Source organism: Anolis sagrei, chromosome 4 (assembly GCF_037176765.1).
Source record: "Anolis sagrei isolate rAnoSag1 chromosome 4, rAnoSag1.mat, whole genome shotgun sequence".
In the NCBI taxonomy this organism is placed as follows: Eukaryota; Metazoa; Chordata; class Lepidosauria; order Squamata; family Dactyloidae; genus Anolis; species Anolis sagrei.
This window is the reverse complement of record NC_090024.1, coordinates 44,279,812-44,305,054: the sequence shown is the minus strand read 5'-3', so window position 1 is coordinate 44,305,054 and position 25,243 is coordinate 44,279,812. Positions and strand designations below refer to the sequence as shown.

Genomic DNA, 25,243 nt, shown 5'->3' with positions numbered 1-25,243 from the left:
CTGGAAAAGGAACCTGTTGCCATTACTTGATGCAAGTGTCACTTATTACATTGCTTTCTCTATTGTGCGTCGATTATGTGTTGCCTCTTTTAGAGTGGATTAAAGTTTAGGATTGACAAGAGACTGGCATAAAATGTGAAAAATTCCTCTCAAAATGTTTCTGTTATGCTTTCTTAATTGTTACACCAATTTGGGCTGTTACTCAGTTGCACTATGTTACTTTGAAATAGCAACTACTTTTTGGTAACTACAGACTTCATCACATAGACAACTTGACCCGTTGTATGACACTTTCACCACAGTTCAGCAATGGAACCTGACAGATCCCATCAAATGACGTAGAGCTACTTCCAGCAGGGCTCCATCCCCAAACTGTGGTGAAAGTGTCGTACAACTAAGCAACGAGAACAAAGGAGTCTTCCCATGTTCTCATTGCAAGCAAGAGGGCAAGTGTGCGGGGAAGCCAGGCAGCGATGCTTTCTTCTGTGGGATGGGGAAGAAGGCGAAGTGGGTAATGCAGGGTATGGGGTGACTGATTTCCCCACTGCCTGACAGATTCACCCCGCTGCCTGGTGAATCCCCCCACTGTTGCCCATGTTGGGCAACTTCATGTGATGAGGTCCTTCATTATTTCTCACTCAGCCATTCCAAGCTGTGTACAGTCCTGGGCCTTTTAAACTGAATGATGTCATGTCTGAGGACCTTATAGTAACAAAAAGGGGCAACTTTCCAAATAACTCCTTCAAACTTTGGTCAAGCCTGGAAGAGCCTTTTGCATATAGCAGATAATGTGCTAGTTTGAGGCATTTTAAAATATTTGAGCTAACATTATTCCACCAGGATGACTAGTGGAAAAGTGAGCACATTATGTATTTTGCCTGTTTGAGTTATTGATTTATGAACTTACTTTTCATAATTTTGCCACATTTTTTTTTGCAAAGGCTCTTTTCTACGAAGTGTACAGTTCAGTTCAGGTCAACTGTATATTATATTGTGCATAAACTGCAAATCTAATTTTTTATTGTAAAGGATGATAAAAAGTTCACATCAGTGTTATTCTTTTATTCCCTCCCAGAACTCCCAGTTACAACTATGCACCAAATATGGATAAACATTGGATCATGCAATATACAGGCCCTATGCTTCCTATCCACATGGAATTTACAAATGTTCTTCAACGCAAAAGGCTTCAAACTCTTCTATCTGTTGATGATTCCATGGAAAAGGTGAGGAATAAAAAACTCTGTAAACAGTACTGTACTGTTTAGTGCACTCTACGAAGGTGTGTTCCACATTCTATGCTGCAAGAGGAAAAGTTATTTGTGCGAGAAAGAGCTGCATCATTAATATAATTGCTTCCATCACGTTAGTTAGTCCAAATAGAGTAGGCTCATTCAATCAATAGTTGAATGGGGAGTCAACACATAGGTAGATGCCATCAATTTAGTAGTCAGCACAAGATTTAATATATTGTTTTTTAATGGATTTTAAATTGTTTTACTTCTATACAATTGTTTAATTGCATCTTAATAATAATGTATGTGTACTTTTATTCATGATCCTGTATTTTAATCTGTATTTGTTTTGATATTTATCAGCTGATTTGGGCCTCTTTGCCAGGGAAAAGGTGGGATATAAATGGAAATAATAGTAGTATTGAGGTAGTAGAGTATTAGTGTACTACTAAGAGTAGAAGAGTAATCAGGAATATTTGGCCTTCCACTTGTTGTAGAGCTACATGTACTACCATTGGCCTGGTCTTGCTGGAACTTAAGGGAACTTAAATTCAATTACATATGCAAAGTTTAAAGTTCATCAGCCCTGATATAGAAGATTGGTGCTGATGAAAAGCATAGTGTAGTGAAACTGTCATTTATACTCTGTACTCATTGAAAAGATCCTGAAATAGATCTACCTTTGCATTTTTGTTGCGTATTCCACATTTTCATAAAACACCTTGCTTCTTCATTTTCAACAGTCTGTGGAAAAGGAAGAATGGGCAGAGTTCTACAAACTAAGGCATGGCTGGTGCATTTTCTTGCCCATTCTACACACAAAATTAAGGTGCATAGTTCCCAGCCGAGTTAAACATAAGACTGAAAATCCCAAGGATATCTTTCTATCATTACCCCTGAAAGTGGAAAAACTACAAATAAAAATCTGGGTTTTTATTTATCTAAGAGAACACCTCTCTAGGAATCTCTAGATCAGTGTTTCTCAACCTTCCTAATCCCACAACACCTTAATACAGTTACTCATGTTGTTGTGACCCCCAACCATAAAATTATTTTTGTTGCTACTTCATAACTGTAATTTTGCTACTGTTATGAATTATAATGTAAATAACTGATATGCAGGATGTATTTTCATTCACTGGATCAAATTTGGAATAAATACCTAATATGCCCAAATTTGAATACTGGGGGGGTTGGGGGGTGGATTTTGTCATTTGGGAGTTGTAGTTGTTGAGATTTATAGTTCATCTACAATCAAAGAAGATTCTGAACTCCACCAATGATGGAACTGAACCAATCTTGGCACACAAAAATCCCATGACCAACAGAAAATACTGGAAGGGTTTGATGGGCATTGACCTTGAGTTTGGGAGTTGTCGTTCACCTACATCCAGAGAGCACTGTGGACTCAAAAAGTGATGAATCTGGACCAAATTTGGCACAGATACTCAATATGCCCAAAGGTGAACATTGGTGGTGTTTGGAAAAAATAAATGTTGACATTTGTAGTTGCTCGTATTTATAGTTCACCTACAATCAAAGAGCATTCTGAACCCCACCAATGATAGAATTAGGCCAAACTTCCCACACAGAACCCCTATGAGCAACAGTAAATGCTGTGTTTTCTGATGCTCTTTGGTGAACCCTCTGACACCCCCCTTGTGACCCTCCCAGGGGTCTCAACCCCCAGGTTGAGAAATGCTGCTCTAGATTGTCAAGCATGACTCTAAGGTCAATTCCAGTGAAAACAAGCCATAGGATCTGGAGATTCCTAAAGAGAACATTTTAATAATCAAATCCACAAAATTCAATTCCGCAAATGTTGGAAATTGAATAATAGAATAATACTGCATACATAGACTAATAGTCTGATTCTATGTGCAACATCTCTTTATATCTTTGTGGCTCTATAATTACACAAAATGAAGATGTTTTCATGAATTATAGCTGTTTGTCCATTATCTTTATAGAATACTGTTTGAGTAACAACTACCAAAACAAAAAGGGCAAGAGTTCACAGACATTCACAGACTCATGCTGTCAAATATGGTCATTCACTGCACTGGATGTTTTTATTGGGAAACTATCATATCTAAGCCACAAAACCCTCATAAACTACAGTATGTAAACATGCTGAGTCAGATATGCTGATGGGGTTTTTTGCCCCCAAATGAACTCTTGTTTTGACTTGAATTTAGTCCTTTTACAGCTTATGAGACAGTTGAAATGTTAATGCTCACGGATGTTGCTATGTGTGTATTTGCTGGAATTGATGTCGCTTTCCGCCTTGTTGATTAGTGTTTTTTGTTTATTGTATTTCAGTTATATCACATGCTAGTGGAAACTGGAGAACTGGAGAATACTTACATTATTTATACCGCCGACCACGGTTACCATATTGGGCAGTTTGGACTGGTCAAGGGGAAGTCAATGCCATATGACTTTGATATTCGTGTTCCATTCTTTATTCGTGGTCCAAGTATAGAGCCGGGATCAGTGTACGTTCTATGTCTGCACCACAGCTGTTGTACCTAATGTAAAATATTTGTAAGCACATTTGATTGTCATCCTTAGTGGCTGCTGTTTTGTTTTGTCTGTCTATGTAGAGTATTGCAAAGAATTGGCTAAAAACAAGCCACCTCCTTTGTAAATACAGTTTTTAAAAGCTCTTTAAATGTATAACAGAATATTCACATTTATTATAGCCTGTACATGGTTGCATATTTTGGGTGGCTTGCAACAATGGCGTTAATGGGGGTCATGTAAGGATATCCCATGGTGGCTTACCACAATAGATAAAAATAGATTTTGTACTGTGCCTGGTTAGAAAGGGATATCTGCTGCACTTCTCTGCCTAACATAGATTCATATTGATGGTGTTAGCATGTCGACCCATAATTGCACAGTCCAGTCAGAAGTATTTGTAGACTTATCTCTTGAAAAAATATATAACAGTATATCAAAGTACCACACCAGGATTAATTGCCATTTCAAATTCCACAAGGATGTAAAAGGTTGCTTCTAATGTGCCTAATACAGCTCTGACCTTTTCTGTTAATTTGTAGAGTATCTCAAATAGTGCTGAATATTGACCTTGCTCCAACAGTTCTGGATATTGCAGGACTTGACACACCTCCAGATATGGATGGCAAATCTGTTCTCAAACTCCTAGACCTTGAAAAACCAGGAAACAGGTTAGTGAATGTGAGCAGGGCTTTCGATAGCAAATCAATCAACTGAAAATGGATGTGGTAAAACAATGGAGTTGGCAGCCCAAGTTGGAGTTGCCAGCTCAAAAACTATTTTAAAGAGCAAGTTTATAAAACTGTGGGAACATGTGAACAAATAGCTGATTTGAAGGGAAATGAAACTGTTTCCCTCTCATTGCCTAGACAAACATGGTCACCAATCCCAACTGTAAATATTATTATTTTGATTTCAGGTTTCGAACAAACAAGAAAACCAAAGTTTGGCGAGATACCTTCCTTGTGGAAAGAGGGTAATTATTGGAGCTGAGAGAGTTCTGGGAAAATTGCCTAGTGGGGGACTACATTTTATTTAAAGGAACAGCAAAGCAATGCATTTTGGGTACAGTACAATAGAGCAAGCTTCTTTCTTGCTCTATAGGGTGGGCTATAAATAATGCATCATTATTATTATTATTATTGTTGTTGTTGTTGTTGTTATTATTATTATTATTATTATTATTATTATTATTATTATTGTAGCTTGGCCACTTTGCTGCTATTAATAATATGCAGAGCCTGGTGTATTAGGTTTAAAGATTAATTGGCAATGCTGAACATTAGAAATTGACATTCAAAAATTAATTCACTACCATAGATATTAATGATTGAGACGGCTTAATTGGGTAGTTACTGTTAATTAATTCATTTATTAAAACATTAGTGTGGATCAGAGCATTAGATTTAGAGCGAGAAAAGAATGCATGATTGACCGTAAGGGAGCACATTTTGGGTTGCTGCTTGTTTTGGAGCTGTGTGGCCATGTTCCAGAAGCATTATCTCCTGACGCTTCACCCATATATATGGCAGGCATTCTCTGAGGTTGTGAGCTCTGTTGAAAACTAAGCAAAGGAGGTTTATATATCTGTGAAATTCCCAGGGTGGAAGAAAGAACTCTTGTCTGTTTGAGGCAAGTGTGAATATTACAATTGTTCACCTTGGTTAGCATTGAATGGCCTTGCAGCTTCAAGGCCTTGGCTGCTTCCTGTCTGGGCGACTCCTTTGTTGGGAGTTGTTAGCTGGACCTGATTGTTTCCTGTCTAGAATTCCCCCTTTTTTAGTGTGGCTCTTTATTTACTGTCTTGATTTTAGAGGGGTTTTTGTAATACTGGTAGCCAGATTTTGTTCCTTTTCATGTTTTCCTGTTTTCTGTTGAAATTGTCTACATGCTTGTGGATTTTGTTAATGATTCCTTCAAAATGGCTCTTTTTGACCTTACAAAACCCATAACATGATTGTTGCTTGGGAACGATGGGAGTCCATGAGTAGGAACTGTCAGGGTGGAAACGGCTATTCCAAAGAATGGGGGACTCCGTTTACAAAGTCTTCAATTTAGTTTGTCACTCATCTGCATCTCTCTCTTCTTTCCTTCCTCCTCCACCCACTCTTCAAATAACTTTAAAAAAAGGATTAATAAGAAGTGGTTTATTTCACTTAAAGAGCATTGATCCACCACAGATACAGCAATAAGTGGATAGTTACAACGATTGATCAGTGGATCAAAACTATAGAGTTTTTCGTTTGAATGTTTTGAGAGCCTCTGAGCATATGCCAAACCTTTTATAGCATAAGTAAATCACTGCATTCTTGCTGCCTTCCAACTCCAAAGAAAGAAATGTGATCTGCAAAGCTCAGTAATAGAGCACATGTTCTTTTGTGTGCAAGAGCCAGGGATCTCAACCTGTGCCATTTTCAGTTTTAATTATGGGGGTGTCTAACAAAGAAATATATTCCCTTATATGCCCCTCTTAGTCAATAGATCATAATTGAAAGGGGTGATGGAAAAGGAGGTGCAATATAGGAGGATAAAAAGCAGTTTGGAAAGTATGAGTGAGTGGAAATGGGTTGGAGGAAAGCATTTTCACTAAATTATCCAAATACATAGCACTGTGTGAACAAACTTACAAAGAGATGCATTGTAATTCTACACAAGTGATATTATAGTCAGCTCTTTACATTTTTGGGTTTAACATTTTTCTTTGATTGTTTGTGGATTTGATTAGTCTGTCCTTTTTAAGAATCTGTAGTTCCCCAGCACAATTCTGTGGTCAACATCTGACAAATGTTGACCACAGAGTTACCTTGGAAGACCTAACAATTCCTTATAGAGATGTTCTCTCCAGTTTAAAAATTCTATTTTTGTATTTGTTTTATCACCACTTTTATGGAGGATCTGCTGTAATCAGGCATGTAGCTGGGGGGGGGGGGGCTTTGAGGGCTTCATCCCCCCCCCCCCCGAAATTCTCATGGTGGTCTGCGAAAAGGCCTTACTGGTACCTTATTTAAATTGTTATGTTTATTCATATCATGATCTGATCACCATGCTCAATATATCTCATGTGCATGGGGGTATTGGGGTAACAATACAAAAGATTTGCTAGTGAAAGGTTTCCTCTTTCACTCAGACTCAGCCCCCCCCATCAAACTCGCCCCCCTATCAAACAGCCCCCCCCCCCCTGAATCAAAATCCTGGCTATGGGCCTGGCTGTAATTATTTCTGAATACAATATATATAAGAAGAGAAATAACTGAAAAGTCATAATTTTTCTCACTCCTCGGAAGTCCAAAAGCTTTGTTTCCATATAGCCCTGGTCACTTGAGGACTGTAGTTTCTTGCTAAGCAGACAAATTACTTTCCCTTCCACCCCTCTCCAAGACCTACGTTTTTACTTCTTCCTCATCCTACTTTTTCTTCTTTCTGAAACTAAACTTTGCTCTCTTCTCAAAAGAAATCACATAAATTAGCCTGGTTAATTACAGAACAATTTTTGTTTTTTCTTCGTGGTCTCTGCGAAAGCACACTTGTGGAGAGACTGCGCCTGCGCGGGCTCCAACGGAAACTTCTACAGTAACCCCGCCCAGCCCCGGCAGGGGATAAAAGGGCGCCCCGCGCATACCGATCCAATTCCTTTTTTTCCGCCGCACGGCTCGCTTCGGTACTTCTAGTTGGATAGTTGGATAGTTTTCTCTACAGAGATTCCTCGAGTTGTTCGACAGTATTATGTCAACAACTCGCTTCAAAAGATGCGCGAATTGTCCGAGGAAGATCCCTGATTCGGACAAGCACGCTCTTTGCCTTTTGTGTCTCGGAGAGGCACACATTACTTCTTCGTGTCGTCATTGTCAATCGTTGACGGCACAGGCCCGTAAGAACCGGGTCCATCGGCTTCGATACCTTCTGTACCAGCAGACGTTGGCTCCGGTACCTTCAACATCGACATCGGCGTCGACGTCAGCTGCGGTATCCAGGCCTTCAGCATCAGCTTCGACGTCGAAGGCAGCATCGACATCAAAATCTGTCGATCCCTCGGCGGAGGCCAAGCCTCGCCAGACAAGGGCGAAAAAGGCCGCACAGAAGAGGCCGAGAGCAGCTATGTCGACAACCTCTAAAGCCTCGGTGTCGACAGCTTCCAAGGCTACAAAGCCTACGAAGCAAAAGACTCCATGCACAGTCACGACCGAGACCGTACGCATCCGGCACTCTTCGACCAGCTCTGTGGCGTCGGTGAGATCGATCAGGTCCACGAGGTCGACGTCGGCGACTCCGCCATCTTCCACGGTGGTTCGCATTGCCTTTCGCCGGTCTCAAGAAGAGTCTCGGCGTGCTTCCACCTCATCCTCCGTCCCGCCCACCCCGGGCAAGTCTGTGATAGCTCAGCCGCCGGCAAAGATGAAGAAGACGATGCCGCCTCCATCCTCGTCTTCTTCTTCTTCCCGAAAGCAGACCACCGCCTCCTCGGCCACCTCGTCGGCGAGGTCATCGCCGTCGCAGACTGCTGAACCCCAACCGGCACCACAACCTGCCCAGGAGCCACAGCCTTTGCCAGAACAGCCGTCGGAACAACCTGAGTCCCCGGTGATCTCGGTGGACACGGTGATCGAGGCACCAACTCGACATGTGACAGCCAGACAGGAGCTTTTCCCGTTGGTCATGACCTTGACAACTGTGACGGCAAGACAGGAGACTTCTCCAGTGTTGGAGACTCCGGAAAGGGGCAGGCAGACTATGAGACTGGCCCATGCCATTCAGGCTTCGGCCTCAAACGCCCCCCCAGTGGCTCTACTGCAGTGCCCGAGTCGCGATGTCTCCTCATCCCCTCCTCCCCAATCCGTGGCTGCCGATGATGAAGAGGAAGATGGCGAGTTGCCGGGATCGGTACACTCGGGGTCTGTGTTGTCTCTCGGGATCGAGAGATTACCCACTCACGACGCCTATGAGGCTGATCCTCCATCTCCCACTGACAATGTCCGAGCCTTTGCAGATCAAATGGCTCGTATGGCTGATGCCCTAGGCCTGGAGGTGAAGCAGACTTCCAAGGCAGTGCAAGACCATGTGTTTAAAAGGGTGCAAGCGGAATCCCCACCCGCTCCTCTTCTACCCTTCCTTCCCTACCTCCTTGAAGTGATCCAGGGCTCCTGGAAGACCCCTTCCTCCATCCCTCCAACCTCTAAGAAAATTGAATCATGGTACAGAATGGACGATGAGGGCTTGGAGTGGCTGAAACACCATCCCGACCCTAACTCGGTGGTCATGAAGGCGGCTCAGCGGTTCGGAAGACAATCGTCGGCGCCGTCCGACCGTGAGGGGAAGAGGTTTGATGCAGTGGGCAGGAAGCTTTACTCTGGTGCCCTCCTGCTGGCCCGCATGGCCAATTATGGTGCTTGTATGGGCGCATACCAACAAATTCTCTGGGAAAAGGCAGCCCCATTTTTCCAGAGAATGTCTGACGAGGATCGCACTGCCCTCGCCACCCTGGCTCAAGAGGCAAACTCTCTGGCGCATCATCAGATGCAGATGGCCAAACACACGGGAGACACTGCGGGCAAGATGATTGCTCACGCCGTGGCAATCAGGAGGCATGCCTGGCTCAGATCTTCTGGCCTCTCTACTTCGTCGAGACAGGTGATCTTCCGTTCGACGCCCTGGGGCTCTTTAACGCCGGAACGGATGACAAGCTGAAGTCAAACCACGACTTCAAGACCTTGGCTTCTAAGTGCGGTTTCGAAAATCAAAACCAGGCGCAGAGGACCAGATGGTTCCAGTACAAACGCCGGCACACAGTTCCGTACCGCACCATACAGTACCGCCAGCCAGCCCGTCCCCTGCATACCTCCCAACAAACCCATCCTCAGCAACCTCAACAGCAAAGGAGGCAGCACCAGCAGCAACGTTCGCAGTCCCGCCAGGCCTCTGGAGGCAATCAGGCTAGGCGCCGCATTTGACGCCCTAATGGACGATACCGTTTGTTCCTTCGTTACAGATGTTGTTCCCATGTCCCTCCCATTGGTACCCGCCCTCATCCTTCCATCCGGCTCAACACCGTTCGGGGATCGCCTGACGAACTTTCTCCCTGCATGGGAAAATATCACCTCAGATGCATGGGTTTTAAAGATTGTCGACGAAGGCTATGCATTGGAGTTCAAAGAACTCCCACCAACAGGGCAGATTGTCGATACCGAACCATCCTCGGCAATTCTAACAGAAGTCGAGACCTTGCTTCTGAAAGGGGCAATTTCCCCTCTCCCGGACTCTCAAAACCATCGAGCCTTCTTCTCCAGATACTTTACTGTCCCAAAGCCGGATGGCTCCCTCCGCCCCATCCTCGATCTCAGAGACTTAAACTCCTTCATCGAACCTCAAAAGTTTCGGATGGTGACGGTATCGTCCATTCTCCCTCTCCTCAGATACGGAGACTTCTTCGTGTCCGTCGATCTCCGGGACACTTACTTCCATCTCTCAGTCAGAAAACATCACAGACGCTTCCTGGCCTTCAGGGTAGCGGGACAGACGTATGCCTTCAACGTCCTCCCGTTCGGTCTCGTGATGGCACCGAGAACTTTTACCAAATGCATGTCGGTGGTCGCAGCAGCCCTCAGGAGGGAAAAAATCTGCATTTTCCCTTACCTAGACGACTGGTTGTTGGCAGCACGCTCTCCGGACCTTCTGCGACTTCAGGTGGCAAAGACACTTTCCCTCCTCGAGGACCTGGGCCTCCAGCTGAGCGAAGAGAAATCCCATATCGAGCCCACCACTTGCATAAAGTTCATCGGCGCCATGTTCGATTCTCTCTCCCAGACAGTCTTCCTTCCAGAGGAGAGGTTCAGGGCTCTTCGAGCCGAAGCGCTCAAAGTACGTCGATCCCGAGTGGTCCCGGCGAAGCAGATACAGGTCCTCCTCGGGCACATGGCCTCCACAGTGATGGTGACACCATTGGCGAGGCTCCGCTTCCGTCCCCTCCAGAGATGGTTCTTGGACCACTTCAATCCCATGCGGGACAGTGCTGCGAAACGATTGCTGATACCGAAGTCGGTAAAGGACTCCCTGAACTGGTGGATGAACCGCCAGCATGTCTGCAAGGGCGTTCCGTTCCACCCAGAACCCCCAGCTCTCACGATCACGACGGACGCCTCGATGTTCGCATGGGGATGCCATACAGGAGACCTCTCAGTCCACGACCTCTGGTCTCCACAAGAAAGGCAGTGCCATATAAATTACTTAGAACTGCTGGCAATCTTCAAAGCCCTGAGGGCGTTTGCCCTCCTGGTCACGGGGAAGTCGGTCCAGATCCTCACGGACAACATGGTGGCTATGTTCTACGTGAACAAGCAGGGAGGGACGGGCTCGAGAAAACTTCTCAAGCTGTCACTGGAACTTTGGGACTGGTGTGTGGCCAGGTCGGTGTCGATAACAGCTTTGCACCTCCCGGGAGAGGTCAACGTCGAGGCCGATGCACTCAGCAGAAACAGGGCAACCTCTCACGAATGGAGGTTGAACCCCGACGAAGTGGCCAAGATCTTCAAGGATTGGGGCTTCCCAGCCGCAGACCTTTTCGCGTCACCGCAAAACGCTCAGCTCCCTCAGTTCGGTGCCCGGCTTGCTCCGAACACGGTGCCGGGGTGTCTCAGGGACGCATTCCTTCTAGACTGGTCGCGGCATCTGCTCTACCTCTTCCCTCCCTTCCCGCTCATCCCGAGGGTGATCGAGAGGATCCAGTCGGCGCAAACGAACTGCATCTTGATCGCGCCGGAGTGGCCACGACAACCGTGGTTCTCGGTCCTTCTCCAATTGTCCGAGGGATGGATGAGACGCCTTCCACTTCGGCAGGATCTACTCTCCCGGGAAGACGGCCAGCTTCTCCACCCCGACCTCGCTTCTCTGCATCTTTCGGCCTGGAGGATCCAGTTCTAAGGTCCCTGTGTCCAGGAGTTCTCCCGATTCTGGAGGCAGCTCACAAGCCAGCGACCAAAAAGTGCTACTCGGCGTGCCTTAACCGCTTCCAGGCCTTCCTCTCCGAGAAGGGCCTAGACGACCATCAACCGTCGGTACCGTCAGTTCTCTCGTTCTTGCTGCACCTTACCGAACGGGGCTTGTCGCTGTCGTCACTCAAGTCTCACCTGGCAGCCATCTCTTGGCAGCTTCAACGGACAGGAGAAGCCTCCTTGTTTAAGGATAGCTCCGTGAGGTCTTTTCTGCGGGGTTTCAACAACCTGCACCCCCCAGTCCGCTCCCCGACCCCGGGTTGGGACCTCGACCTTGTGCTGACTCGACTCGCACAAGAGCCTTTTGAACCGATAGCATCGATTGACCTTCGTCTTCTGTCGTGGAAGGTGGCTTTTCTTGTCGCTATCACCTCGGCCCGTAGGCCTTCGAAACTTGCGGCACTGCGTGTGGACGAACCGTATTTTGTTGTCCACGAGGACAGAGCAGTCCTCCGCACGGACGTGACATTCCTCCCTAAAGTTGTGTCCCCTTTCCATGTGAATGAAGACATTGTCCTCCCCTCGTTGTGTCAGTCTCCCTCTACCCCGAGGGAAAAAAGACTTCATATGCTCGATGTGCGGAGAGCTTTACTCTGTTATAGGGACAGAACTGTTCAGTCTCGAAGGACTCAGAGACTGTTCGTGACATATGCCCAGGAGAAGGTGGGCCTACCGATCTCGGCGAAACGCCTTTCCCATTGGATCACCTCGGCAATCGAGCTTTGTTACCAGCTTGCTCGACAGCAACCCCCCTCGGTTGTCCGGGCTCGGTCAACCAGGGCGATGGCAACATCGACAGCCTTCCTTAAAGGGATTCCCCTGGTCGCTATTTGCAAGGCGGCCATTTGGAAGAATCCTCAGACATTTGTCTCGCATTATAGACTGAATACCAGGTGTACACCTGACATGGCCTTTGGGAGGGCAGTTTTGGGATCGTGTCCGCCCTAAAACTTTACGAAGTCTTCTTGTACTTGATCGGTACCGAGAGTTTCTTCGGTACCGTATATTGTTGTGAATGTTATTACCATGTTTTTACTTGAATTCAACTGTTTACCGGTGCTAGTGACTGTAATTGCACCTCTACACTTGATGCCTTTACTGCCTGAGGCACAGGCAACCTTGCACTATAGCCTAATGGGGCTCATCACGGGTAGTGTTTGTGTCGATATCAACGTCTTTTACCCTGCAAATGTGTTTTGCACTTGTTAACAAAACTGTTTTTGTGTAACTACTTAATGTGCCCTCATTGCAATGAGTGTCTTCAACAATCACCATGTCGTTTATTTCAAGGGTCATGAGTTCACTTTAATTGTTTAAAGAATGCCCTCATTTATTGAGTGTCCTTCACTGTTGGTTGGTCACCCTCATGTGACCGGGAGGATCACGTACTCCCATAAGTTTTATGCACTGTGCCCTTCTTCGGAAGTGATTGCAATCTCTTGTTTAGTAAATGTTTGCACTTAATAAAATTGTTTGGCCCTTGACTTGAATAGTCGGTTTGCATTCTTCCCGCCTCCGGGACCTGAGCTTGCTAGTCTCCACAAGTGTGCATTCGCAGAGACCACGAAGAAAAATGGTAGGTTACATACCTGTGACCATCTTTCTTCGAGTGGTGCTCTGCGAATTCACACTAACCCACCCAGCCTCCCCTCTAAGCAAACCTCCAATTTCTCGCTACCGTAGCGGCGTAGGAATTGGATCGGTATGCGCGGGGCGCCCTTTTATCCCCTGCCGGGGCTGGGCGGGGTTACCGCCAAAACTTGAAAAGTTTTAAAATGTAGAAGTTTCCGTTGGAGCCCGCGCAGGCGCAGTCTCTCCACAAGTGTGAATTCGCAGAACACCACTCGAAGAAAGATGGTCACAGGTATGTAACCTACCATTATTTGTCTTTTTAAAATTATAAGGAAGAATTTAAAAGAAATTAAAAAGTTATTTTACATATAACTCGATAACTCATCATTAACTCACATAATATTCCATAAATCAAAAATTTTAATACTGATCTCCTTTTCTCCCATTCCTCTTCCCACCCAACTATAGGATATATTTTCTGATATTTTATTGAATATGAGAAAAGGAGAGGTACCCACATTAATGAATTTGACTTAATTAATTGAATCATATTTTTAACATCTGGTGTTAGTTGGGTATAAAGTGAGTAAGGTGAAACCAAAAAGAATTATATTAATGTAAAGGGTTGGTTGCAAGCTCTTTTCCGTTGCTTCCAGTAGTTTTTTCTGCAGACATTGCCTAGGTCCTATGATTTTTTCTGGTTTTGAGCTTTAGTAGTTACTGCATGTCTACTCTGTACCAATCCTACTGATTTAAATTGCACTTACTCTTGAGATAGTCATTTTGTAACTGCACCCCCTTAAACTCTTTTCTTTGCTATTTGATGTTAAATGTCAGGAAGCTTCTGGTTCCTTAGCCCTGTAATACCCTCTGACCCAGTTGAGAGCCAGCATCTGCTTTTCATGGCACAGCTCAACCTTGAAATATCTGAAGTGATAATACAAGACAGCTGTTCCTTTGAGTGTATCCAGCAAACCTTCTCACCAAAGATCTGTCATAAATAGCCCTCTCATCTGGGAATTGAGCTCTTACGTTGAGTGTGTGGTTGGTCCTCTCTAAATGTCATCATATGCATGGGTAGAGTTGGAAAAGCTACATTTTAGAACACAACTCTTAGGATGCCTACCCCACACATCCTCTGACCATACTTCCCAGGGGAGTTTGGAAGTCGTAGCCTAAGAAACCTATATTAAAATTGATATTTATTTCCAAATTAATCTTTACCCAGTATATACATTTTTCTACGCAACATTATTTCAAAGATTTGTAGGTAGAGTTTTGACTCATTTTCTAATTTTCACTTTGGAAGGAACACACAATATGAAGAAAAGGTGGTATGTGATCTACCTGTTAATCTGGAAAGTATAGTTATGGGTACTTCCCTTAAAGTGAGCCCATACAAATGTTGCCTCAGCCCTACCATGTATGGCGACAGTAGTTGCCATCGCTGGCCTATGTTCATTCATTCAAATTCTTGAAACAGAGCCTCTCCTGCCATACATTTTCCTCTTGTGCAAACACATTTTGGAGTTCAAGACAGGAACCTGCTGGCTGGCTCTATGTCCTTTCACATAACTTGGGATTGGGAGATCTTAAGAAGTCTACTTGTGTAGGCTCCTCTCGTCATAATGTGGACAACTGTACAGCTGGGAGTATTGTTCAAGTGCAGTGTTCAGAGGTGTGGTTGCAACACTTCACTCCCCTTTCACTGTCATTTTGTGTGTATATTACACATCCCTAAAGGGTGCATCTTGGTTTCACCTTGTTCAAGTAAGCCTCAAGAATTCCCCAGTTGCTATGGTCAAGGGTCATACTGGCTGGGGAATTGTGTGATCTGTTGTCCAAATGTTTCCAAGCTATGGAAAGGGGTTTATGTATGGTTTCTTTTCAGTCCTCCTACTCCTTAATAGCTAAAAGGAGATGCTTTTGGCTGTAACTGGTAAACCTAAAAAGACTTTTATAGATTCCCCCCCCCCCCCAATATCTTACCCAAGAATGCCAAGCTCAAGATGTATGCCATTCTTACTGTATATACACATGCATTAAAAAAATATACACATGCATAAATCTAGAAACTTTAGTAAAAACTTGGCTAGCAAAACTTATCCATGATTCAATGAAAATACTGTGCTTCTTGTTTTAAAAAAACAGTGAAAGATAAGTATTTTGTCCTAAAAGAAGCTCCTTGAGGGAAAGCACGAAAGGGGTTTCACTGCCGGGTTGTTGTAGGTTTTTCGGGCTGTATGGCCATGTTCTAGAAGCATTCTCTCCTGACATTTTGCCTACATCTATGGCAGGCACCCTTTAGGGATGTGTAATATGCACACAAAATGACAATGAAAGGGGAGATAAGTGTTGCAACCACTCCTCTGAACACTGCACTTGAACAATACTCCCAGCTATACAGTTTCACTGCCATTTTCTGACCCAAGCATTCAAAAAGCCAAGAAATGTTGTAGCAGTGGAGAGAGTAGAGGGGATTGGCACTTCATTTAGGTTGTCCCAGGATGGACCAAGTTCTTGCTTTTCATCACTCTATTTAGATAAGGGACTGTTTCCTTTTTGATAATAGTAAATACTACTTTAAACATTATAAAAAAAGAAACCATTCCTTTCTTTGAATAGAGTTAGGAAAGGCCTTATTGGATGCATGGGTGAGGAAAAGGCAGCAGCTAGGGCTGGTTCACCCCTTGGGGCAGTTCTGGCATTTCCCCCTCTCCACAGGGTGATTCTCAATCTATCCACGGATCATATCAAAATCCGTAATTTTGACCCCCAAATCTGTCCTCAGCTTATAGATAAGTATATATGGCAATTCTCTAATAAATAAAAGATAGCACTTAAGTTTATGAGAGGATGGGATGGTCTTCCTTATTTCTTTGCTTCTGCTCAGTGAAGAGTTGTTCTGCTTTTATCCCTATATCCTGTTTATACATGCTCAAAGTACTGACTACTTTTTTCCCCTTTTGAAGCAAATTTCTGCGTAAGAAGGAAGAGCCGAGCAAAAGTTCCCAGCAGTCAAATCACTTACCAAAATACGAAAGAGTAAAGGAGCTGTGTCAGCAAGCAAGGTACCAGACAGCTTGTGAGCAGCCTGGCCAGGTAAGTAAGCAGCAGTGCTTCACAGTGTATTGATGAACCAATTCCAATTCCAGAATAGTCATCACTAGTTTCAGTTTAACTCAGGTTCATGTTTCACAAAGCTAGTGGGTTATTCCTGGCAAAAATACCAGTACAAGTGTTCACAGAGAGATTGCATTTTCTGACAATGCCATTCTTTTAAGATTTGCACATCAAAGAAAGAGAGGAGAGGGAGAAAGCGAAACAATTGAACAAAAATTCTCAGAATCTCTTGAGCAGCACAGCCCCCTGGAAACTGTATTCTGAAAAAATAACTTTTCCAACCTCTGGTCAAAAACCCAGAGCATGAAAAACATAAATAAATGAAAACATATTATGTATTAACTTTTAGAAATAGTAATAACAATGGAGAAAGTGTTGATTGCTAGTTTTGTTATTTCCCAAAGCAACTTTATATTAATGGCATTTTTATAAGTTACTCAAATATTCATGAGTTTTACAATACTGCAGAGGAAATATAGAATGCTGCTTATTTGTCTTTTTGTGCTTGCTCTTAAAATAAAAGGGTCATGTATGTATTGGTGAAGAACTCTTTTCTGGATAAATATAGAATAGAGAGAACAATACAGATAGAAAAACTAAATGAGAGTCCAAGAATAAGCAGCCTCAAAGCCCACTAAAGAGATTTTATATGAGAGCTTACATCTTTACCTTATTGGCCTTTGGAACAACAGTTTTATAATTGCAGAAACTGTATAAAGGTGTGTTATAAGCAGACACCATGTCCTGGAAATATGTGCGCATGGAGACATGCACAAGTTTTCTTCTTTCTAGGCTGTTTAAGGTGCTGAATGCAATCCTCAAAATGGGTTCAGCACTTCCTTTAAAGTCCAGGCTAGAATCCAAAGGGGATTGATCACTTCACGGACATGTTAAGCCTATTGCTGCCAGTGTATCTGTGACCATGCCATGCTGAGCAAGAAAAACAGTTGTACCAGTTCACAATTTGTCCTAGTAAAAGACCATTACACCTCAATTTTTCAAAATTCAGTTTGGTTGGGGATCTCTTTATCTACCATTTTGTCAGCTTGTTTACTTGTGTATCAGAAGAAGGCTACATGGGATGCTAGGAACATACATAGTTGGTGCAGATTCTCACTAACTCACTACTGAGTACAAAGGTGTTCTGTGTAGTTAGTAAATATTCTGTGCACGTCTTCTGAAATTGTTTATGCATGAACCTCATAAAGTGCCCACTTGAAATGTAAGCACATTGCCACAGCTCTTGAAGTCCAGTCCAACCTCCAAAGGGTCAATTAAGGGTAAACTATCCTGAACCTCATCAGGATAGTTGTTCCAAAAGAGGAATGTTAGTAGGAGCCCAGCTACTTGTAGCCAGTGTGCTCACCTGACACTGTACATACCATGTTTATATTTATTTCTGTTATAACTCTAGTTGGCTCTACCCTAGACAGGGTGAGGCAGCTGCCTGAAATGAACAAGTGTTTCGGGCACCAGTGGCAACTATCCAAACATTCGTCCTAAGTCCCCAATCACATGCCTCTGTTAGAGCTCAGAATCTGTCCCGTTTTGTCGAAATTAATATGTTTTTTTCTTCATGCATGATGTAGACTACTGATCCACTATCAATTATAAAGAAAAACTCAACTTGTAGTCCAGATTGTTTCTGTATGCGGAATAGATGGGGGTAAATTGTGTCAATTCCTTCTGTTGGGTCTAGATCTAGTCATACTCTAACAATAATTTTGCAGTCCACTCTATGAGTTGATGGCCTAAAATGAGATAGGAATTGGTGTAGAGTAGTCAAGGGTAACCAGAGAAGACCATGCTGTTGGTTCAATTATGTTCTGGGCTTATAAAAAGGTTTGAGATGTCAAAGAATAGAGGGTGGTATACCAAAGCTTGAAGATAATTGCATTTCTGAATTGCAACTTAGCCAATTCTGGGTGGGAGATTCTGGCAGTTAATGTCCAATTTTGAGATTTTGGGCTGTATATCTGTATTTTGGAGACATTTTCAAGTATACAAGGCTTACAAAAAGCTTCAAGGCCTTCATATATTGTTTTACCTTTAGTACTGTACTGCTAGATTTCTTTCTGACATCTACATCACTCAAGCAAAGTATAAAAGTTTGTAGAGTCTCTTCCAACACACAGTGCTCCATGTAACCTGTTAGCACACACTGTGTGTAAAATAGGTACAATATTAGGTCTCATGTCAGACATCGATATCTCAGAGGCCAACTCTGAAGCTAGAAGATTTGAGCTTATAAGACTAACATTTTGTAGCATGCTGACTATGGAGTTATGGGAATTGTAATAAAAAGTTTTCTTGATGTCCTTTGATAATTAGAAACTTCCTTGGGATGCTGTGCTACATTTTTGTGTTTTTTGAGTGTACAGAAGAGAAAGCTAAGCAAATATAAACCTTGCTGAAATCCAGTAAATTAATTCCTCATTTTGGGTTGCTCTTTTAATGCCTTGGCAATTCACCTTTCCAACATTTTAAAGCTTAAATTGTCAGCTGCCAGCATTTCCCTAACCTCCCTACCATTGAGGCATCTTTTGTAGGAGGTGTAATTAATTTCCTCATTACATGAAAGGCTTTCATGGCTGTCTCAAGCTGTCACAGCATATTAAGTAAACACTGTTCACTTTAAATACTTAAGTGGGGCATTTATTGCGCTTTAATGATGTTGAATGTAAAGCTATATTAACACTCTTACAAAAACCAATAAGTGGAGGGTGTCATAATCTACCTCTCGGGGCTTCCTTGCAAATCTTTCCAGCATCTCTCCTCTGGTTCTCTTGGCAGCTACTTGAGAAGAGCGAGCAGATTTCTTTCAGGTGGTGAAATGCAGGGAAATATTTTCAGACTGGAATGCAACAGGAGGATGAGAACAGTGACTTTGGGCAGGGTTTCCCTATCTCTTTCTCTAAGATGCCAGATTTAAATTCAAATTCAGTAAATTGCAGTGTAGGAGTTCAGAGAGAAATACATACCCTTTGCTAAATTTAAACATTTACATAATACAGTCTTCGGGGTAATGTTATGGGTGCACCTAATTTTGGCATAGCTCACATCTTAATATATTTTAGGCTGAATGGCTGTGTATTCTCCTGCATAGCAGATACATTTTTAAAAAACAGTCCAATTGTGATCCAATCCAAGTTCTTTTTTTTTTTAAAAAGTAAATTTTCATTGCTATAATAAATAGCAAAAAGAAAGGAAAAAGCCAAAAATGCATACAAAACAAAAACACAATCATTATTAGCTACCAAAGAAAATAATGAATACTCCAAATGACAACCCTCACCTCTTCCCACTCATAAAAGTCATATAAAATTGATTTCTCACTCCCACAAACAAAGACTCCATAACAAAGAATATGAAAAGTTTTTCTATAATGTCTCCAAATCCTGCAAGCTGATCCATCCAGATTCAGAAATAGTCCATTAAAAATTAGCACCTGGGTTGTAAACAGAGCAGCCGACACAGATCACTCAGGCAGACATTCTCACTTGAATGGGAGATGTATTTGTATTTCTGTTTATGCTTAGTAATGATTTATTGATCTGCAGCTATATATATAGCATGTGCACATTCTGTCTCAACTTGCAGCCTTTCCCTCCACACTTTATCTGGGAGTGGAGGAGGGGTGAGACATTTTGTTTCTTTTTTTTTCATAGTAACCATATTAGTAAGTAACCACCTTACTTTGAGAAATCCAATTGTGGGGTCTCTTCATTGGGAAAAGGCGGAATGTTGATGTGGCAGATCTCCCATCATAAGGGGGGCATACTGTATCATAACCATAATGAAGCTTAGTAATTGTTGGCACTCTCAATTGGGTATGCTCCTGAGTGTCTAGGGGTAGCAGTGGCTCCAGTGTTATTTGGATGGCAAATCTGCTTTGGGTTTTAGCCTCAACTTTAAAGGAGCTCTGCAGAGTGCTGAACCTCTTGGGCAATAGGATCCAGCACCTTGGATTTTTCAGACTTCAACTCAGGGCGGATTTGCTACCCATCTGAATGGGAGCCACCACTACTAGAAGGTGAAGTGAACAATGGGAAGCCTGATTCAGCTATAATCACAGGAGGAGGGTAAGTAAAGTCAAGGTCGGATCTAATGTCTTTCCAAAAGTTGAAACCATACCAGCATAAAGGCTATAAGAGGCTGTCTTTGACACTGGAAGATAATCAAAAATGCACATGAGAGGTCTGCTTGACTTCCATCTACATTTTAACTGATAATGAATTTCTTTGTTTGTTATACAAGTATAATTAATAAAAGGTGAAAGGTAAAGTTTAAGTAGAAAGCAAAAAGAAAACAAACCCAAATGGCCATACAGACAGAGTTGCTTGATGTATTTCCATCAACAGAGTTTGGAGCAGATTCCCAACCAACATCTACTCAGAAAATGTGCCCCGCTACAATTCCCAGAATCTCCTAAGAATTATGGCCAGGTATTAATCAGCCATTGTCCATCTTGTTAAGGACAAATAGCAATTGATGTTAGGCTGGATTAAGTAGGAAGTACAGTACAACCCCCATATCCATGGGGGATATGTTCCAAGATCTCTTGTGGGATCTGAAAGCATGGATAGTAGCAAACCCTCTATTTTGGCCATACATGGGCTGGAAGCATATGATAGAACCACACTAGAGGACCTAGAGAACCACAGACGCTTCCAGGGGGAATGTAGTTTGGCACAGGGGTAAGTGAAACTATGGATATCAAATCTAGGGACAAGGGGGGCATACTGTATTAACAGCTTGTTCATTCTCTTTTCATTTCAGAAATGGCAATGTATTGAAGACACATCTGGCAAACTTCGCATTCACAAATGTAAAGCCTCTAGTGACATTCTTGCTATAAGAAAAAGAACACGAAGCATACATTCCCTGGGATATAACAACCAAGAAAATGAATGTGATTGCAGAGAAGCTGATTACCGGAGCAGTCGGATCCAAAGAAAAAATCAAAGAGCCTTTATGCGAAACCCCAGCATGCCAAGTAGGTTGATGGGAGATGCAGAGGCTGTCAGAAAGGTCAGGAATCTTGATCTGCTGGAAGATTAGACTATTTTTTTTACAATCTGGGGAGGGAATCTATATAATCTGTGAGGCTCTGAAAAATTAGTGTACTTTATACACATTTTGAGGTGTTGATAAAGAAATAAAATAAAAGGCACTAAACTTTTGATTGGAGAGCTATGTAGGTGTTTAAAAACATCAACACTGCCTAAATAAAATAGCCCATTTTAACAATGGAGACAGCCAGAGATCAATCAATTTTCAGTCTAGAGCCAGGTATGTGTGTAGGTGTAAATGTGGGGAAAACAGAGTTCAGCCCTCAGCATCCCTCTTTCCCCAATAGCACATGTAATTACAGTGGTCTATCCAAAGCTTAGAAAAGTGATAGAAATAATTTTTGCATTGGAAAGAAGTCATGCATGTATAGTATCTTACTCCCAATGCTTGAAGGGGGTCCTTTTGCTTCAGTCAATAAGGTTGAGCTCAGCTTTGTTCACGTGAAATGTAATAAGCTTTTTTATGACATTGTTTAAAGGACTAGTCCAGTGGTTGCTCTTAGCTGATGTGTGTTATCATCCTGCTAAACAGAGATTTTCCAACTGGTTGTCTGGATTCTGTGCATGTGTCTGCTTCTTTTAAGAGAGGCGTATTTGCACAGAATAATTCTCTAATGGTTAGACCACCAGCAGAATAAGCAATTTACATCAAAAGGCTTTAACAATATTTCTGTCCAACTGATGAATTTCCCCTGCCACAAACCTAAATATAGCTTAAATTGTTCTCAGTGAAACTCCTTGAAGGTGTTCCTTTTTAAACTCATCCTTATCTTTGTAAAAGTAAGTAGCTTTTTGTGTGTTTGTGTGTGCCTTTCATTCCTCTGTTGACTTATGACAACCTCATGAATTTCATAGGGTTTTTCTTAAGCACATAGTTTGTCCTTTCCTTCACTTCGAATAATGTCTCTTCAGTGCCCTCCAGTGGATTCTATTGTGAACCATTTATCAAGTTCAGTAAAATGAAGATACTGGGGAGACAGTGTGTGAATATAAGCTACTATTTATCAGAGCCTTAAAACACTAATTTTTTAAACTGCAGTCCTCTAAAATCATTGGTGATGATGATGATTATTATTATGATTATTTCTACCCCGCTTTTTCTTTCCACTAGAAGACTCAAAGCACATGTCCAGTAGTTGTGTTGGCTGGAAGATGTGGGTTGTCACTCAAAAATATAAGTTTTAGAAGTTCTGCAGTTTATCAGCTGATACTTTAATACTGTAGGCATATACAGCATTAAGTTCTTATCAAGTGAAGAAAAAATTGGGAAGAATCCCAAGAACCAGAAAGAAGAATAGTAATATGATAGAGCAAGTGACACTTAAGTGTGATTGCATCATTTAAAACAGTGCTTCCCAACCTGTGTGGTCTGTGGATCACCGATGTGCCCCAGGAACAGAAATATGGTCTGCAGCATCACCATTGCTATACCATTGCCTTAAAATCACAAGGCAACAAGAGTGACTGATCTCCCTCTTATAGTGCTGAGGCAATGGGACTGTCAGGAGGGGAGAGGGTGACTAACCATGAAAGAATACTACTACCACATCAGCTCTACATTATTAAGTATGGTTGTCTGTGGGCAAGCAGATGGCGACTACTGGATGGCATATGTTGTATCAAAAACTAGAGCTGATCCGGTCTATCCAGTGCAGTTTTCTCTGAATCAGCACCCCAAATAACCAAATCAAATCTAAAGTTGACCAAAAACTGATTCGTAATCCTTTTGGTACTAATGTTGGAGGGTTGTACCTGGTCACAGTGGTCCCTGGTCAGAAAAAGGTTGGGAACAACTGATTTAAAATAACACTGTTTTAAGAACATGCTAATAAAAGATACACAGAATAACAAAGTATGCTTATAAAAATACAGAGTCTTATTATACTTCCTGTTACCTAGGTCTAAGTACCAAACTACATGTGACACTTAATGCACAGCATGGATTCTGTCTCACTTTTTATCAATTTATCCAATGAGGATTTTTTATTTATTTTTTTTTGTGGAAGCTGAAACACAGAGATTTTAATTCTGATCACAGCATGGAAGTTGGGTCTGCACACTGTGTTCTCAATAAGAATCTTCTCCTCCATGCTTGGAATTAATAAAAATAAAATGGAAAACAAAGTCATTTACTGTGTATTAAACATAACATGTGGTCAGATGATATATGGAACAGAAGGAGTTCATAAAATGGATTGCACATTCTCAGACTGTGACTGGAGGAGCAACATTTTCAATTGTCTTCTATTTTTCTAAAAAGCTCTTCGGCTATAAACCTTGCACCATGAGGAATATGACCTTTGTTCCTGATATTCCAGATCTTTCCTAGCAGTGTTTCTTCCTTTTTTACATAGCAAGAAAATTAAAAACGGCATTCACCATTACATAATCTGTTAAATGAAATAGTACAGACTGCTCTACCACACCTGGGTTTTACCACTTCTTTGGCTGTATGGCTAGAACACACATAAACATAGTCTTTTCTGTTTGGATTAGTATCAAGGAATCTAAGGAGGGCTTTGGCTCTAAAGATAAAGTAGATGTCTTGGGCCAGGATATCAGAAGGACTGTTTCCCTTTATGGGCCCTTAGAGCTCTAAGATCATCTGGACAGACCTTTCTCTCTGCCCCATCACCTTCTCAAGCTCTTTTAGTAGGAATGAGGTAGAGCATCTTCATTGTGGATGCTACCAGACTACACAACTCCCTCTTTAGGGAGGCCAGAATCCCAAGTTCTTGTATTCCTTTCATCTGGATTTTAGGAAGTGACTGTAGTGGGCTCTCAATGTTGTGACATAATGTTTTTAAGATTTAATGTTTTTCTCAATTAATTGATTGATTTTGAAATACATTTTTGTGTCTGTTTTGAATTTTTTGTATAGTTTTAATATGCATTGTTTTTACATGTTTGGCCATCTTTAACCTAATTATTGAGAGAAAGGCAGGATACCAGTGCTTTCAGGTCACAATTTGACCTGTTAATTTATGATAACCCCATGAGTTCCATAGGGTTTCCTAGACAAGGACTATTCAGAGGTGGGTTGCAGATTTTGTCATCTGAAATACAGCCTATAGCGCCTGGTATTCTTTGGCATTCTCCCATGTAAGTACTAACCAGGATGACTTTGATTAGCTTCCCAGATCAGATGGGGTCTGGTGCCATTAGGGTATTTAGATACAGTTAATACAACCGTAGTAGTAAACCAAGATGACCAAGGTGAGATGTTTTATTTTGAAGAAGAGTTAATATATCTTTATACTGAATGCTCAAATGAAAAGAAAAAATATTTCTTCCTGTATCCTGCATCAGTCTTACATCCAACTTCCTTGTCGTTGTTTGATTTGTTTTGTAGCTATCTAATAATGCATCTGTTTTTCTGTTACCCATGCAGAATACAAACCACGATTTGTTCATACACGACAGACTCGTTCCTTGTCTGTGGAATTTGAAGGAGAAATATATGACATAAACCTGGAAGAAGAATTGCATATCCCTCAGCCAAAGAGTATTGTGAAGCGGCATGGGAGTTACAGTGAGGAGGAGGACAACGAAGACCAAGAAGAGCAGCAGCTGCAAGGTTCAGAAGATGATGGAGGTGGTGGTCATGAAGCCATGCTAGCTGATGGAAGCAACACAGTTGGCCAGCCAGACTCTGTCAGAGTGACTCATAAGTAGGAATTCTTTTTGCTCCTATTGTTTTTATTGCATGCTTGATCCTATTGTTTTTATTGCTCCT

At 42.4% G+C, this 25,243-nt stretch overlaps 1 protein-coding gene across 5 annotated transcripts in view; it reads left to right on the top strand.

Moving 5' to 3' along the window:
• The window catches only part of SULF1 (sulfatase 1), a 132,472-nt gene that overhangs the window by 89,584 nt on the left and 17,645 nt on the right, over positions 1 to 25,243 (top strand). For all 5 annotated transcript variants that reach the window (XM_060775444.2, XM_060775441.2, XM_060775443.2 and 2 more), the window contains 7 exons: positions 1,076 to 1,226; positions 3,558 to 3,733; positions 4,301 to 4,429; positions 4,678 to 4,734; positions 16,285 to 16,414; positions 21,215 to 21,431; positions 24,899 to 25,178. In XM_060775444.2, the coding sequence (XP_060631427.2) occupies positions 1,076 to 1,226; positions 3,558 to 3,733; positions 4,301 to 4,429; positions 4,678 to 4,734; positions 16,285 to 16,414; positions 21,215 to 21,431; positions 24,899 to 25,178 (1,140 nt within the window). The remainder of the gene's footprint in view (positions 1 to 1,075; positions 1,227 to 3,557; positions 3,734 to 4,300; positions 4,430 to 4,677; positions 4,735 to 16,284; positions 16,415 to 21,214; positions 21,432 to 24,898; positions 25,179 to 25,243) is intronic.